The following is a 17,103-nucleotide window of genomic DNA, read 5'->3' on the forward strand; positions in this document are numbered from 1 at the left end:
ACTTAAATTTTTATTTAAAAATATATTATTTTATATTTTAAAAAAAAAACATAATATTTGAATTTTCTCTTATACAGTTTTTTATATAATATTCAAATTCCTTATTTTTTTTTCATGTCAATCCTCAAATAATTCTTATATTTCTGTTTGTCTTTTTTATTTTTAGAAATTTGTTGCGATCGATCAAAAACAAGGATAATAATAAGTTTATAATTTATTAACGATAAAATTGGTCAGATTTAAAGGTGATAACCTTCATTTAAAAATCTCCTCTCTTTCACATGAGTTATCTTAAAATCCAAAGCGCTGACTGGCTTCACGCATGAGTTTGTTGTAATTAAACAGACTTCCTTCCTAATTAACTATAGAGTCCAATGCAGTGCAGAGTCCTATACATTCATGTCGACCATATCCGGAAAAATAAATATTAAACTAATCAAAGATTATACTCAGCATTAGATTAGAGACTAGAGAGAGAAAGAGAGATGACTCACGGTTTTTGAGAGCTCCATGATCGAGTCGTTTAAACAAACTCAAAGTCTAATGCACTATAGAACATATATCAGAACATCAACAAAAACAGTAAAATATTATATTATAATATGACCATAGTTAGAATATATTGATAATATTTTAGTGTGCATATATGGTAATATGACTTATTTTTTATTATATTTAATTTATTGTATAAATCTGCATTCAGTATCAATTAATATATATAGTTTACTTATTATATTTTCATGCATACTGCATTCGGTATTATAAGATTTTTCAAACGAAGGAATATTTATATTCATTTCATTTTTATCTTTTAGTACTTAAAATCCCAAACAAGATCTAGAAATGATAGAATATTTCTAAAAGAAATTCTCTTTTTCCCATTTCATTCCCTTTAATTCCCAAACAATCTATAAGAAAAATAATTAATATGGATCGATATTAAGTGATCAGCTAATTCCACATACGAAGTAATTTATATATATATATATATGCATGGTTAATGCTGCAATCCTTTGAATTTCTATATATATGCACTTATATAAAGATTTTTTTTTCTTTTTTTTTTCATCTTTGTTTTATTTAATAAATAAAATTCTTTGATACGTTATTTCTTTGATTATTAGTAGTAACAAGTTCATGATCATCTGCCGGGATGCCCATTTTAATTCTTAATTAATATAACTAAATATTCCAACGTTAAAATAAGTACAATCATCAACATTCAGCTTTCCTAGCTTTGCAATGGATCGATATATCGAGTTCGAGTTCGTTTCCTTCGACCATGCATATATATATGCATGCATGAGCTAGTGGGCACATAGAAAATGATCGAGTGGATTGATGAAGGCTATCGTGACCTTTAAATCTGACTCGTTTTGTTACTACATTAATTTGCCATAGAAGGTAGTGTGTAATGCTATATACAGTGGTAGAGTGTGCAAGTGTCACACAATTATTTTGAAAAAGAGTAAGATCTACTATTAAAAAATTAATTTTTTTTTATGTGAATCCAGTATTTACTCAATTTTTTAGAAGGGTTGTACGACGTTTACGTAGTCTACAACTGTAAATATCATTTATATATATATTGACTATATAATATATGTTAATTGAAGCATACGTAATTCCATCATGAACACGTACGTACGACCAGCATATGTATAGAGATGATCATAGAGTTTCTCCTCGCATAATATAATTAATCATCGTAAACGAATAGTTGATATACTTTGCACGTTTCCTGGTCTTTAAACATGTCTTCGATCCTGACATGATTTAAACGAAAATGGGGGATCATGTCTGGGTGAGGGGCGGCATTCGCAATAACGTGATGCGTGCTTGAGTTGTTTAACTCAACTTCATCCCAAGACACGAAGTTTCTAAATGATTAGCAAACAGTAATCTTTTGCATGCATTTGTTGACTTGAAGTACATCGATCATAGAAAAAATAACGTTATATATATATACACACATCAACTTTTTTTTAAAAAACTATTTCTGCGAAGTCTTGAATTATGATATTACAGTACTTAGCTTGACATCGATCCTCTCAGATATCCATATTAAGCAATATATATAACCTTGGAATTGAAATTTCTAGAGGCCTAGCGACAGGGACCTAGGGTCATGGAATCACATCCCTTAAAGAAATACATAGCTAGCATTTCTTTATAGGATGATCTTTTGTGTGTGTATGCATATATATATATATATAATATTATATATTATATGCCAGAACTATAAAGACTTATATGCATGACATGACGGGCCCTCTCCATTAGTACTGAAGAGTGAGGGTACGTACGTACCCGTAATTACAGCGGCCTTGAGATTTTAAATTTAAATTTGTGAGCTAGATAGATCGATTCGTGTATGTAGTACTACTCCTTATTATTTCATTTAATTAGGAAGTTCAATTATTCAACACAGAAACTGATCAATCATGGATATTACAGCGCTTACGGAAAATGAAAGTAGGTGAAGCCGGCGGACCCGACTCCTGATCAGTTAGCTGAACCCAAATGTGCACTATAAATATGCACACTAGCTGGTGCAAATGAATATATATATATATATTAAATATTTTTTAAACATTTTTAATTATTAAAAAAATAAAATAAAATATAAATTTACTAATAATCACTTCTTTAACTATTAAAAAAATAAAAATATATGAGTAGACATATTTAAAAGTTATACTTCAAAGTGATAGTATTATTTTACTTCAAGTAAAAACAAAAAAATTATGATCTGTGACCAAAAAAACGCAGACAGTTTTTATTATGGTAATAATAAAAATCCCGACATGATCCCAATTTAGTATTATTCAAATTAGGGTTAGGGTTAAACATTTTCTAATCTTAGATACCTCCTCGTTACTCACCAAAGAAACCTAGGGTTTAAACCATAGGAATATGCTACCACTCTCCTAAAATGAAATTGCAATCCACGCACCATTCACAACTCGTTTATGTGCAAGGGCACCAGCATCGTCAGCTAACTCTGCTTGACACGACAGACACAATAAAGAAACGACGGTCTTAACAGGGCGTGTAATTCACGCGTATGGGGAATATTTATGGTACCCAGTACTTTTAACCTTTTTTAGTTTTTATTTTTATTTTTAGGACACTGTTTTTGTTTTAAGTGTTCCTCTCTATAGAGTCTCTACTCTAGGGTTTCCTTTCCTGTCTCACAAACTATAATGGTTTGTGATAAGAACCGCACCTTCTTGCCACTTGTAGCTTCCTTATTGGGTTGCAAGTAGTCTTTCACTTTTCTTCTCTCTCTATAATTTTGCTTTTTTTTTTTTTTTTTTTTTTTCCTCTATTATGTTATGTATGTATGTCTACCTGTGACATGGCTCGGCATAGATGATTTTAATGCAAGAAACCTCATTCAAAGGGCAAAAGATAAAAACTCTCTCTCTCTCTCTCTATCCTTCTCTATCTCTCAAGATCAATCGGCAATCAAATCCTACCCAGCCAGCTTCGAACCCCATCCCGCAGCTGAGTCTTTCGTTTCCTTCAATTGCTTTATCTTTTAGTGCCATTTATTGGGTGCGCCGTGGAGATCAATCGGAGCAAGAAAATTATGGTATCGTCTTTGGTAGTCGTCAATTGAGTCAAAGGTGAGTTTGGTGGTTTAATTTGATCTCATCAATCATCTGGTTTGACATTCTATGTTTGTTTTGGGTTTGATCGGTACGAGTTTTAGCGGAGGTCCTGCTGGCTTGTCTAAGATATTTAGGTCATTTCACTGTGTTTGCTACGTTAAGTCCAGCTTTACTTCCTGTTTTCTTATCTGTGTTTTGTCTGGGGATGAATCTGAGGACTTTTGCGAGATTTTATATGTTATTTTGATTTTCTTATTTGTATAATAAGTTATGCTAACTGCCCAAAAAGAAAAGTTATGCTGACTGTTCCGTAGCTGATGAATGGTAAGCAATAAATAGCAAGAAGAATTGATTAGTACTTAGTTTTTGTTCATGGTTTTGGTGTTTGCATATGATTTGGAGAAACTAGAGGTGGGTTTGCGGGAAAAAGTTATGATTTGCAGCCTTTCTTGATGTGGGTGAGTTATGTCGATTGAAGTTTCATAAATAGGAAACCCTAATGTATTCTTTGTCATATGGGTATTGTTTTATGATTTACTTAATTTGAACCTTGTGTGAATGGGTTAAGTACTTCTTGATTTATTTAATCGTCTGAGAAGCATGAAATTATAGACTGCAAACATCTTTTATATGTTTGTTTTTATTGATAGGGAAACTAGGGTTTTTAATTTATTACCCGAATATATAGGTCATGTACTTATGTACTAGTACTATATAAAGGGTTATTATCTTATGTGCCAAAGAATCACTGTATATAGATAGTTTTTAGCTTTTTGCCATTCTATGTGCATCTTCACAATGAATTGATTTTTCGTCTTCGCTGTTGATTTCTTGGTGTACGTGCAAAACCCTAACATGCTAATTCTTTGGGACTTTACTCCAGATCTCGTGATGTACCTGTTTTATCGCTAAAATTACCTCTATATCAATGCAATTTCAGCATATGACATTGCTGCCGCCACGCAGTTATTATTATATATTGTTGTCAGTATCATGATATTATTTTCTATAGGAAATCGTGTATTTGCATACCGTGCGGTTCGCTTGCTTATAACATGGAGATCAGTGGTATTGAGGAGGAGAAGAATCCTTGTAAGAACAATTCTAATTTCGTCTCCAAGTCCGACGGATCTTTTATTCAGATTGACTCGATATCAGTAGATCTTGTCAGTGCGAAGGATCATAATAGTGATGCTGAAAAGTGTGAGCATTTTTCTATACGGTAAGCCTTGATTGTAATAATGCGATAATCTTTCTGACAGCTTCTTTTTAACTTCAATGGCTATCTCAAGCTTCAAGAGAACCAGATTTGGTTCGTTGTCTTGTTGGAGATAAAAGTAAATTGACTTTACGTCTGTACGTATTCACTTAACTAGAATATTCCCCAAAGTTTGACCAAGTAGCAGCTAGCTAGCTAGCATGGAAGTGTCATCAAGATGTTTGGTACATTACCATCTTTCTTTATCAATATATTTCTGTGAGGAGATTATTTGATTGGATATGTGATATAATTTGTTGACAAGTACCTTGAGAAACTTCGGTATGGCCTGTTTGTTCTATGTAAATGATGAATGCAGTTTGGCTCCTGGGTTCTCATTTAGGATCTGTTTTCCTTATGAAAAGTTACCATTTGAATGCAGTGGATATGTCTCCAAGGTTCGGAAAAAATATTGGAAGATATGTTGTCCGTTTTACCTAGAGGTTGATCGGAATGAGTCTGAGGAGCACACATCTTTTCTTCCCCCTTTAGATGCTCCCAAATTCAGATGGTGGCATTGCCAAAATTGTCTGAGGGAGTTTGCTGCAAAAGATTGTGGAACACTCTTTAATTGTTGTAGCACTCAATGTGGCTCCAGTAGCGGTTGTCTCCATGTGGGCAGTGCTGCAGTGACGTTTCTGCCAGGTTTTCAGAAAACTCCAAAACCAGTTCTCAGTGAAACATCGGCTGATGCCAACGCTTCTAGTAAATTGAACAATGACAACCGCCTTTTATTCTGTAATGATAAGAAAGAGAATAATGTTGAAGTTGCACAAAACACTTTGACAGGTACACTTCAATCCATCTTATTCTATCATACACCAGTTGGCGTTTGGCTGATTTCCTATGTCTTGTCCAGGCCGGCTTGACATTGACTCGGAACAAAATCATAATCAGGAACGTCTCCCCAAATTCGTAAGTGCAGCTACCGAAATTAATTCAAGCATGATACAAGAAAGGCATGCAAATGATGCAGGTAATTGCAGTACTATGAAGTGGTTTCCAGAGAAGCAACAGTTACTTTACATATTTATTGCAATAACAAGGCTTCTTCTTTCTGAAACAGTGACTCTCAAGTCAAAACGCAATGGATCTATAGAATTTGATGAGCCAGGCAGTGGGAGTCAAGGAGCTGCTGATGGGAACCTAAAGTGCAGAGTTAAGAATCCTGCTGAACATTATCTGACAGGAATGCAAACTTCTTCAGATGATCAACACACAGAGTTAACGAAAGCGCCCTGTCAGACGCTTGGGTACTTAGGCAGTATGGTTGATGTTGAACCTAATGCCGTGAATCCTCCTACGACCGGAAATCATTCTGATCAGGAATTGGATCATGAGTCTGATTATAAAGAATCTGAAAGTGTTGAAATTATGGTACTGGGCAATGATCTTCTGGACCATCGTTCAGATAAATCTTGTTATTTGCCTCGTAGAAAAAGTCGAAAGGTGCGTCTGCTGACTGAGTTGCTAGGTGAAAACGGTGATGCAAAGAATGATCCCATTGAGACAGATAATTCTCCATTCAATAGATCCAGGTCTGATGCATTTGGAGGATTAGATACACTTTTTGTTACTCGAGGTCAGGTGGCCATCCAAGGAAACGTTAAAAGGGATTCTAGTCAGACTAGGAAAAGGAAGCTGCCTCAGGATGAAGAGTGGAGACCTCCAGAAATGGCTTCTCCAAATAATTTGAAGAAAAAAGCTAAGGCATGGAAGAGAGATGCAGAAACAACTGATGCAATTGTGGGTAATGAATTTCAAGATGCAATTGCAGGAATAGATTTGAAAACTGATATGAAGAGCCATCGGAAGAAAGGTATGAATGATAGAAGTCCTACCACAGGCAAGAAGAAAAATAAAAAGATCCAAGTTGCTGATGCATGTTTTTCATTGGCACCAAAGCCAGTGAATGTGCAAAAAGAAATTCAGGAAAAATTTGAAATTTTAAGTGAGAGCAATGCTTCTGATAGTACTGTTTCTTTCAGATTTGATCACAATCCATTCAAAGGCAGAGGAATAGATCCCTTTCACGTTCCTGCTCTAAGAATGGAGAGAAAACGTAATATGTGCCAGAAAAGAAACAAGAATCCAAAAGCATATGGAGGCCAAGCTGCTCTCTCTCCATGGACCAAGGAGGTGCTGAAAAATGATACAATTACAAGGAAAAGTGTAGATATCATACAAACTGGATCAGCAACAAATCCGTTCCAATCAGCACAAGATTCATCCACTGGAAAAGGGTTGTGCCTTTCACTTGACAGCTTTTTGGATGTACAAGGACATGACAAAGAATTTATTTCTCAAGTTGAAGATGGGCGACCTTCCTTCTTGCCTTGGCAAGAGGTCAATCCCAAAGTAGACCAGCTTATGAGGGAAAATATAGAGATTACCAATTTTGAACATCCAAGGGTTCCATCTAAATCTCCACCAGCTGCCTTTTCCGGAAAATGTGTAACTGACGAAGTCAGTAGTAAGAAAACCACTTCTAGAATGCCTCTCCTGAATAACATACAAAATTGCCTCTCTCAGGTTGAGGATAGGAAGTGTTCCGGAACTCACCAAAGGGTATGTCTTTCATTCTTATCACTATCTGGTATGTCTTTCTGCAGAGTGTATAATATATGTAGACAAGAATACACACACACATAATTTTTTTAAGACATTGCATGTTATTGTTACCCAAACATTTGTTTTCCATAAAGCCGCATAAGCTTCTCCTTGTGAAAAAATGTTTCTCATCTTTCTGGTCTCTCTATTCATCTTAGTCTATATGACTGGTATAATGAATGATTCAGAGTATAGCTTGTATGTAGAAAGTTAATTTTCTTTTTCTTTTTCCAGATTTTTTCTGGTCCAAGCAACATTGACAACGCTTTAAAAGCTAATAAGCATCCAGTTGTTGAGGAAAAACATAGTGATAAAAAAGCTGGCAAGGTATCTGAGCAAGGACCCTTAGATGACATTCCCATGGAAGTTGTTGAGCTCATGGCAAAAAATCAGTATGAAAGGTGTCTTCTTGATGCCGAAAATAAGAAAGGATTCTTAGAAACCACCCCAAATACAAGAAATGCTCGGATGATGGGTTGTACTAACATATATGGCAATGGGGAGTCGAGACTACTACAGAAGGATAATACTCACAAGCAAAAATTCCAAGCTAGAAATGGAAGGAATGGCCTAATCGTCAAAGGCCAAAAGTTGGGACCCAGTAAACAAAAATCAGTTGATTACTCTTCTCATATTGATAGAAATAACCTGAATGTAAGTCACCTGCATCAAACTCAGACCCCTACAGTGTTCAGAACTTTTGTTCAGTCCCAGAAGGCAGAGCCGTCAAGTGGAGTCCAATTTTCTGCTACCGATTCCAGCAGGCACAGTAATGGTCAAAATTGCAACTGGAATGGGGGTACAATGGGACACGCGCCTTCTCATGAAATTTTGTTGGCCCTGGGAGGATATGACACACGCCAGACAGTTCGACAGAGTGAAGCAGCAGTTCATCTTTGGCCAACCATGGTTCCAAATCAAATGCCCTTTGGATATAGCATGCCTCGGAGTGGTTTATCTCAGTCTAACAATAAAGGTATGCTTTCAAAGTATTCTGATTCACTGCAGAAGGGAAATATAAATGTCAATCATGATCTTAAGTTTTTTAATCTAAACGCTACAAGCCTCGAGAAGCACAATATGAGACGTGGTTCAGAGACTTTCAGTAGGACTAATGCGGAGTACCCATTTGCTTTTAAACACAATGGGATTGAGCTTCCTCAAAGTTTGATGGGGCCGTCAGATCTGTATTCTAATGAAGCCATACCAGCAATGTATTTGCTCAGCCTCATGGATGCAGGGATGCAGTCAGGTCCTACATTCAATGTGGGTGGAACACCAAAGTTGCCTGCGAGGCCTTCCTTTCCTCATGATCGTAAGTCTAAGGAGTTTCAAAGGAAGGAAATCATTGGTTCATATAAGACCATGGATTCCATGAAACAACCATCATCCCATTATCATGGCAAAACTCACTTTTCAGAGAAGTCCCATGACTGTTTTCATTGCATTGCAACGGTTGGTGCGTCTGTATCTTCATTTCAACGCGACAAAGCTTCCCAAAGGGCTACTAATTTTACAGGTCAAGTTACATTGAAGTTTCAAGAGAAAGACAAGACAAGAAGCTCTAGTTCACCCACACAGGCCCGAGATAATAGATCAGAAAAATATGTATTCCCCACTGGTAGTTCAGGCACAAATCATGGAGCTATTCCTGTCCATAGGGTGCAGAAAAGGTTCCTTGGTGCACCTGATTCTTCTGTTTTAACCTTGCAGTATCACGGGGCATTGGACAATTCAACTCAACATCCAAAAAGCAGCTCTGTATCTGAATTATGTAGTGTTAATAGAAATCCTGCTGATTTTAGCATGCCAGGAGTTGGAAGTACATACATGATAAGAGGTGAAGAGCTTAAATTTGGAAAGGTGACGGATCCTTCACAAACTAGGTATGGCTTAATTCAGTTGAATGGCCGCAAGCGACGTAGGAATCTGAAGCGTGCCATTGTAAAAGAGCATGTACAACATTGTTTGTGACGGCCTGATCGGAGTTCCCGAATTTCATACCGCATGGTAGTACTTCAGAACCTGATCTCATTGTCTTCATTAGTTAAGATACTTCCCTTGATATATCTTTCACCTGAATTTACTGGTTGCGGTTGATTTTTTCCTATTCCAGCAGGTGAAGGCTTCAATTAATTTCCTGCTGGCGTGCTGCTGCAAATTGAGAATCAGCAGCAAATGCCAGTACTCGTATTTTCCATAGAAGCATACTTTTCGTAAAAGGTCATCTTTTTCATTTTCCATGTCCAAAGCTAAGCTGTGAAAGCCATGCTCCACTGTCAAAGCCGAGGCTACAAGGAAATTAATACATGGGATTTTTTTTTAATGTTTAATGGTCAACTATCTCAAGAATCATACATGGGATCTCATTTCTGACCTTCGCTGTATATGATACAGCTCTGTACATAACAAAAAGAAAATATCTGGTGTTGAACCAATGTGGTTACCAGTGCATTCGTATTGATTGAATTGGAAAAATTACAAGATGTCTTCTTCTAATATATACAAGAAGTTATGATAGATTGAATCTGTATAATATGTTGGGAAAACAAATTAATAGAGGATAGCTATTTATTTCCTATGATCTGCATATCAGACTCCAAATAAAGCAAGCGGCTCCTTTAGTTTTCTTGTAAGTCAAGAGCTTGTCCTTCTAAATAAAATAAAGTTAAAACTGTATATAGAGAACAACAATATGTAGCTCTGATTCACAATTTACACCTCCTAATTTTCTTCTAGCTGTCTCAATAGTACATGCTAATCGATGTCAATACATGAATACGCTTTACCATAACTCGTTAATGGTACAAGCAAATTGGGGCCTGCACATTCTAAGTTCATTAATTATATTGCATCAGAAGCTGCTTAATGTCGATGTCCTAGCTAGTCACAAGGTTGGTTTAAGTACAATTATCCTCAAAATTGCCCTTTTGATGGAAGAAGGGTCGACAGTACTGGTCCTTAATTTGTTTCCGTTCAACACGTGTCCCACAAGAAAATGAGGTGCTTGATATATAAGTTGACACGCATGTATCTAGATAAAGAGTAATTATTAGATATATATATATATATATATATATATATTCTATAAATATGAACACGTAATAGTACTACTTCATTTAATATAGGTGCTTGTTACATAATTAAATTAATGTTTATATAAATAATTTTAATTACATATCATCCTAGCTTCATCATCCATATTTCAAAAAAGAAATTTTAAATAGAATTCTTACACCACCCACATCTATCTAATCAACATGTGATTTTTTATTTTTACCCTTCTATCTTAATTAATGTTTAAATATGTGTACATTTAAATAGAATTACAAAAATAACAAATCACATGTTTATTAAGTGAAAGTACTATATGTTATAAGACTTTCGTATAAATTAACTCTATTCCAAAAATATTTAATAATAATATGATCGAAAAGTTTTAGAGTAATGATATACACACAACACATTTTCACAACAAATTTCACAACAATGTTATAAGATAAGGGTATTTTTATAAAATGATGTTACTTTTATAAGATGTTTTACAAAAATACCCCTCATTTAAAACATTGTTGTGTAAAGTGTTATGAAAAATATTGTTTGTAAATCATTTTCCTATTATATTTTGCTAGCTTTGTTGGTAAATGAATCAGTGGTATATATATTAATATACTCGAGCTGAGTTTCGGTAATTATTATATATATATATTATATTTATTTATATGCCTGTGTATTAATTAATTTAATATAAAGACGCTAACATGAATATTTGACAAACTAGCTGAGTGAAATGGCATAAATATTATTAGGATTTACGAAAAATCGATTGTAAAAGTACGTAAAATTTGACGATTAAATAAATGAAAGCTCTTTTAATAGTTATAACTTATGAACTCGCCTTCAAGGATCGACTCAAAATTAAGCTTAATTGATTGATCATGTAGTTTTGGGTGGCTATTAATTATTCAATTGATTATATGCTTCCCATCTACATAATATATATATATATATATATATATATTATAATATGTGTCATAATTAGTAGGAGCTAATTATTAATTCTAGCTGCATGCTTTCCTTTTTTTTATGTATATACTATTATGCACCAAATTAATTAAGCTTACTTAATTTCCCTTAAACACTGCATGCAACGTCGACGTACGCATGCATGCTAGGCTGCTAGTTAGCTGCATAATTTTCAGTGAATCAACGTTTTTCTCGAAACTCCATATATATATATATATATATATATGAGTAGTGCTACATGTATTTACAATTTTACTTACAAGGCTCATTTTGTTAGTTTTTTTTTTTAAATTTCAAATTTTGAATTTCAAATTTCATAATTTTTAGCATATTAATAACTGATATGTGGAAAAGTAAATTTTTTATAAGTTTTTTTTAAATACATTTAACATTTTCCTATACACATATAGGTTTTCGAAGAATATGCCCTTTTCGGAACAATGGTTCAATATTGCCCGCATATATATATATATAAATCATGCAAATTCGTTTCTTTTTTATCATTTTTTTTAGAAAAATGTTATTTTGTCCACTCAACTTATTTTCTCATTTTTACACCTCATGTATTTTAATTTTTTTAAATTATTTTTATTTAATAGTTAAGGAAGTGACTATTAGTATATTGATATATTTTTTAAAAATGTTTTAAAATTAAAAAAATTAAAATGTAATTTTGACCTAATGGTGATCAGTTGGAGCGCCGCTCATTTTTTTATAAATTTTTTCTAGGGGGCCGGCATACCAAAAAATTTAATATAAATTATGAACTGATCCGACTTTGATAGTACAATATAATAATGATCATATTCAAGAAATTGAAGATGGCGAATACCTACAAACTCTAGCTTCCTTATAAACAAGGCCTCGTTGGCAGAAATATCCTTTATCAGGGCTGCAATGTCGGTCTTCGGAACATATGCATTGTCCCTCCAAGGCACACCCGTCACCTTTTGCTTCCATCTCCTTCCCAAACACTATCTCATCGGACCATTCACTTGAGAACATGTTTTGCGGGTCCAACTGTTCTTTAGCAGCGATGAACTTGGGAAAATTAGGATACTTATGCTGCACATTTAAGAATGCCAGGTTCCTATTCTTAGCCCAATGTGGCTTAGCCCCATACTTAAAAAATGCCATTTGCTCCACTTCTTCCCATACATCTTGGTTCAGTCTTGGAGTTGAAGGCTCATTGGCACGATAATAGTTGAAATCGACCACCACAGAGTCCTCGGAATGACCAAGATATGCCCTGGAAGACTTTATGAAACGTATCAGAAACCCGTTATAGATATCCACCCACAGAAATTCTCTGGTTTTAGGTCTCTCAGTTTTTTCACATCACGGATGAAGTCTCCAAACTTTGGAGCAGGGAATATTGCTGTTGTCTCATAAAAGAAGAGGCCATTGATTCTTGGATCCCAAGCGCAGGCGGCCATGATATCTGCGGTTGGTGAATATAAACATGAACCTGAAGTTTGGATTTTGCCTTGACGACCAACTACCGGATAACCAGTGAAGATTAGGCCATTCCTCAATCCATTAGCGAGTAATTCCTTAGACCCCACTGTAGTTGCTGCTAGTGTGCATTTTCCTGTCACACTTCGTGCATTCTCCAATATTTTCTCTGCATTTTTACGCTAGCTAGCTGTGATCTTTAACTTTATACCAAGCATGCATACAACTAATTATATATTACTTTAGAAGTACTACAAATTTGTTTATTTTATATAAAAATCATGAAAAAGATCTTTGAAGTTATTATTCAGAATTAATAAAAAAAGGCATATATATGATCATGTCTTAAATAAGAAAGAGATAAATGCATGAAGCAAGTTATACAATATTTATTACCACCATGTAAATTTTTCGAGCAAAATCCGATATTTAATAAAATGTTGTAGGCCGGTTCAATTCTTGCGTTTATATTTCCTTTTCCTAAGGTCCTTAAATTTGAACAAGAACCTAAAGTCTTGATCCATGATACAGCTAGAACAGTACAATAGAATGTGAATTAAAGGAAAGATAAATATTGTTTACCTGTTGCTCTCATTGATTTGGAGATCAGAATTGAATTTGATTGAAATCCGATGAAGTCATAAACCCCATTTCCAGAGATGTTTAAGGGAACTCTGTCATCATATCTATACACAGCTTTATGCTTTGATGGATACCAAGTTATATCTGCGAATTCGTGTTTCTTTGCGTGGTCCACGTATACTTCTTCAAACCGATCGTCGTCTGTGAAATTATAGGCTATGCTTCTTTTGAATCCTCTCTCTAGAGATAATTTTACCTGTTATTCATTCTCAAATTAAGCTACATTTCAGTAACTTATAAATAGGGCCAAATTAAACATGATGAATGTACATATAATTAATTATTGCTTTTCATATTCTCATTAAATGTAAATATTTTATAAGGTACCTTGGAGATGACACCCAACAATCCCAAAGACACTTTAGCCGCATCAAAGAGTGGATCTTGTGGTTCCAATATTATAATTTTGGCATATCCTTCCGATGGTCTTGCCGGAACAACAAGTCTCAATCCGATAACATGATCATGAACAGCCCCTCCCTTTCCCCACCAAGAGCTCCCATGCGCCCCTGTGCTAATAAGCCCCGCAACGCTCACTCCCTCCCAATACGGCGCAGCCACCAAACTCAACCCAGCTTCTTCCACTCTATCTATCAGTTCACGTAATCCCACGCCGGCATCAACCGTGACAGCTAAATTCTCAGCGTCAACTTCGATGCTAGAATCATATTTTGCCGTACTTACTAGCAATGCCTCTTCGGATCCTGACGTAGTACTAATGGGGCAGGCCAGTTTTGGGATGGTATGCGAAAACTTGCTCACAACTTTCACCTTGATTTTGTTCCTGTTTGCATAGGCAACGGCCAAGCGGAGCTGTTCTTCGGTTGTTGGGTACGTGACGTTTGGGATGTGGCAGTCCTTTCGGTCTCCCCATGCACCGTAGGTGTTGTAGAGGGTGCAGCCAGAGGCAGAGCCGCCAGTAGTTCGGTTGCTGCATTGAACTGCTGGCGGCGGCGGCATGGCATGGATGTTTAGCAGGGTTGAAGTCCGTGCGAGAAGGTGGAGAAGTGCAGCAAGGAGCCGCAAAGGGAGGCGCATCTTGGCCGGCTTGGTCTTTTGTTTAATTTTTTCCAAGTAGTGCGATCGACGGAGCCTTTTTGTTAGGTAAGGGAATGTTGTATAGGGGGAATAACTATAAATTAAAAGGAGATTATTGGAAAACTATAATTTAAAGGCAATGCTTCGAAGGGAGACAACATATTTAAAAGCAAATATAATTATTACTTGGTTTGTACGTTAAAATTTGTTAGAATATTTGTTGCCAACCTTCTGTTTAGTTGGACAGCCTGACAAAGAAACATGATTAACAGCTGGCAAATGTTTAGCTGACGTGGATATTTATCAAAATAAATTATTAGATTATAAAATTTTATTTTATCTTTGAATTAATAGATCGAATCTCTTACGTACATTTTATTCCATTAGTTTATGAATTTTAATTTTGCAAAACTTTTTTGTGAAGCTAATTAACAATTTAAAACCGAATTAACATTCTTTCTTGATTTGTTGCATGGTTATTAACTAGAAACTATGAAGAAATCACGTGACTTTTATTTCATTGAAGGTTCAAACTTAATTAGAAACAAAAAATCATCTCAAAGATATATGAATATAAAATTAATTATATGTTCCTGAACTTGCATTCTTATAAACAGTTAATAACTTGTAAGCATCACAAATGCATGGTCTGTACGTAGTAAAATTCCGGATTCAAACTAAGATACTCTGGTTTTATAAATCATTACTTTAGGAGGGGGGAGAATGTAAATGTATCAGCCACGTGATTTCACCTAGTATAAGACCAAAGTTTCTGGGTTTGAATCTCGACCCTATACTCTCGATCTATTCAATTTAATTAAATGTTCCATATAAATAATTAAATCTAGCTACTTCCTTTCTTAGTTTAAGTTTTTGTCCGTTAATTAGCAATAAAGGATGATTAGGAAATAAGAATTAGTTGATAATTCCGAGAAACAAACAGTACATAAACAACAAAGATTTTTCCCAGCAACTTTCCACAGTCAGGAAAAACATGTATAGCCAGAAAAACAAAACAAACAGAAGAATATTTCAAAAGAAATAGCAGATTTGTTCATTCAAATGGGAGAAAATTACCCTCAAATTAAAGCCGCGAACGCATGGTGTATTATTATCTTTAAGGCACAGGCACGTCGAGCTTCAGCTCCCCGATGATTAAATTTCACCTCCTTTTTCTTCTTCTGATCTCCCTCGCCATTCTCTACGTACATTATTATATATCATGAGCGTTCAACTTTTACGTTATTGTTCATGGAAAAATTTAATCCTAAGAGATTCTGCACATTTATATAACCACTCATTCAATATAATTTATCAAAAAGTAAATTTTATTAAAAACAATATTAATTTAAATTTAAAATATAAAAATAACAACATTAATACACAAATTTACTTACACGCAGAAAAACTATCTTCGTATATATTCTCAACTCTGACATACGATCTCTCGATCCAAGAAAATAAAATTCTCATTTACTTTGGTGCATGCGTGGCGCCGTGGGTGGTTGAAACAAGTTACGTAGGGGTGGTTGAGCATTTAAAATTTAATACTATATATTATTGTTCTTCAATAATATTAATAAACAATCGATTATTAATATCTCTATCTGATATCCTAATCTATGCCTTAAAACTCGAACATTATAAATTTTAAAAACATCCGGACGTACTGTACGTTTAGTGCATTAATGATGTAGACAGATGTAGGAATGAAACTTCCTAGTCCTTTTATCGTCTTACATTCCGATAACACTCTTTGGAGTATTCTTTTTTTTTTTTTTTTCGGAGAAATCTTTGGAGTATTCTTGAACTATATATGTTGGAAGACTGATTTAACAAGTAATAATGTGGCTTAAACGCAACTGTAATGTCGACACTCTCTTAAGATATGACCAACTCGTTTGTTTCCCATTATTTACATTATTTTATTGCTTCCCGTTATCTACTTGGGCCTTGAATTTGATTTTATGGTCCCCTTAAATGTTAAAATATGGGACAACCACATTATCACAACAATTTCAACCCGTCTGTTTATATTTAGAGCTCTTCTACGTATAAGTAGATTCGCGAATCAATCATCAATATTGACTTAGACTATTTTGTTAAAAGAAACGCTTTGCAACAACACCGTTGTTGGTAGGGAAAAAAACAGCCCATCAACGGGCTGACTACATGTAACATGAAGGGTCTGTAATACAATAAAAGGAAAATCAGTTGATTACGTCATGTTACTACATGTAATAGCACAATTCACCGCTGGAAGGCACACTACACCGAATACGTTCTCCTCCCCAAAGAATCTAAATTTCTCTCCGAAATCTTCCCTTTAAAACTGGCCTACCGTTAATTTGTAAGGGCAGCTCCATTGTCAAGGCAACTTGCCCTTTCTTAACCATGTCAATGGAGTTTTCAACTCATAAGCGCATAAAAATTTTTCCTACCAACAAACACAATATC

General features: G+C 34.9%; 2 protein-coding genes across 5 annotated transcripts; one reads left to right on the forward strand and one right to left on the reverse strand.

Annotated features, from left to right (window-relative positions):
- The first annotated feature begins 3,354 nt into the window (after positions 1-3,354).
- On the forward strand, positions 3,355-9,886 carry LOC121262622 (protein EMBRYONIC FLOWER 1-like). Of its 4 annotated transcripts, none has more exons than XR_005940147.1 (8): positions 3,355-3,632; positions 4,630-4,839; positions 5,258-5,664; positions 5,735-5,851; positions 5,942-7,443; positions 7,720-9,495; positions 9,602-9,708; positions 9,752-9,886. XR_005940147.1 is itself a non-coding variant. In XM_041165174.1 (7 exons), exons 1-6 carry the CDS (start codon positions 3,376-3,378, stop codon positions 9,457-9,459), a joined length of 4,233 nt encoding a protein of 1,410 aa, XP_041021108.1. In that variant the 5' UTR covers positions 3,355-3,375; the 3' UTR covers positions 9,460-9,495; positions 9,602-9,886. The 4 variants fall into 4 exon arrangements, 2 of the variants coding, with proteins under 2 accessions (XP_041021108.1, XP_041021109.1); XR_005940148.1 differs by having other exon boundaries at positions 9,605-9,708; XM_041165174.1 differs by having other exon boundaries at positions 9,602-9,886.
- A 2,329-nt stretch (positions 9,887-12,215) lies between these two features.
- Positions 12,216-14,888, reverse strand: LOC121262624 (L-gulonolactone oxidase 3-like). The gene is given in 4 exon segments (XM_041165177.1): positions 12,216-12,806; positions 12,809-13,135; positions 13,549-13,804; positions 13,936-14,888. Coding segments are annotated over 4 exon segments (1,782 nt in total). The 5' UTR covers positions 14,647-14,888; the 3' UTR covers positions 12,216-12,318.
- Between the last annotated feature and the right edge of the window lie 2,215 nt (positions 14,889-17,103).

Source organism: Juglans microcarpa x Juglans regia, chromosome 4S, assembly GCF_004785595.1.
Source record: "Juglans microcarpa x Juglans regia isolate MS1-56 chromosome 4S, Jm3101_v1.0, whole genome shotgun sequence".
NCBI classification, from domain to species: Eukaryota; Viridiplantae; Streptophyta; class Magnoliopsida; order Fagales; family Juglandaceae; genus Juglans; species Juglans microcarpa x Juglans regia.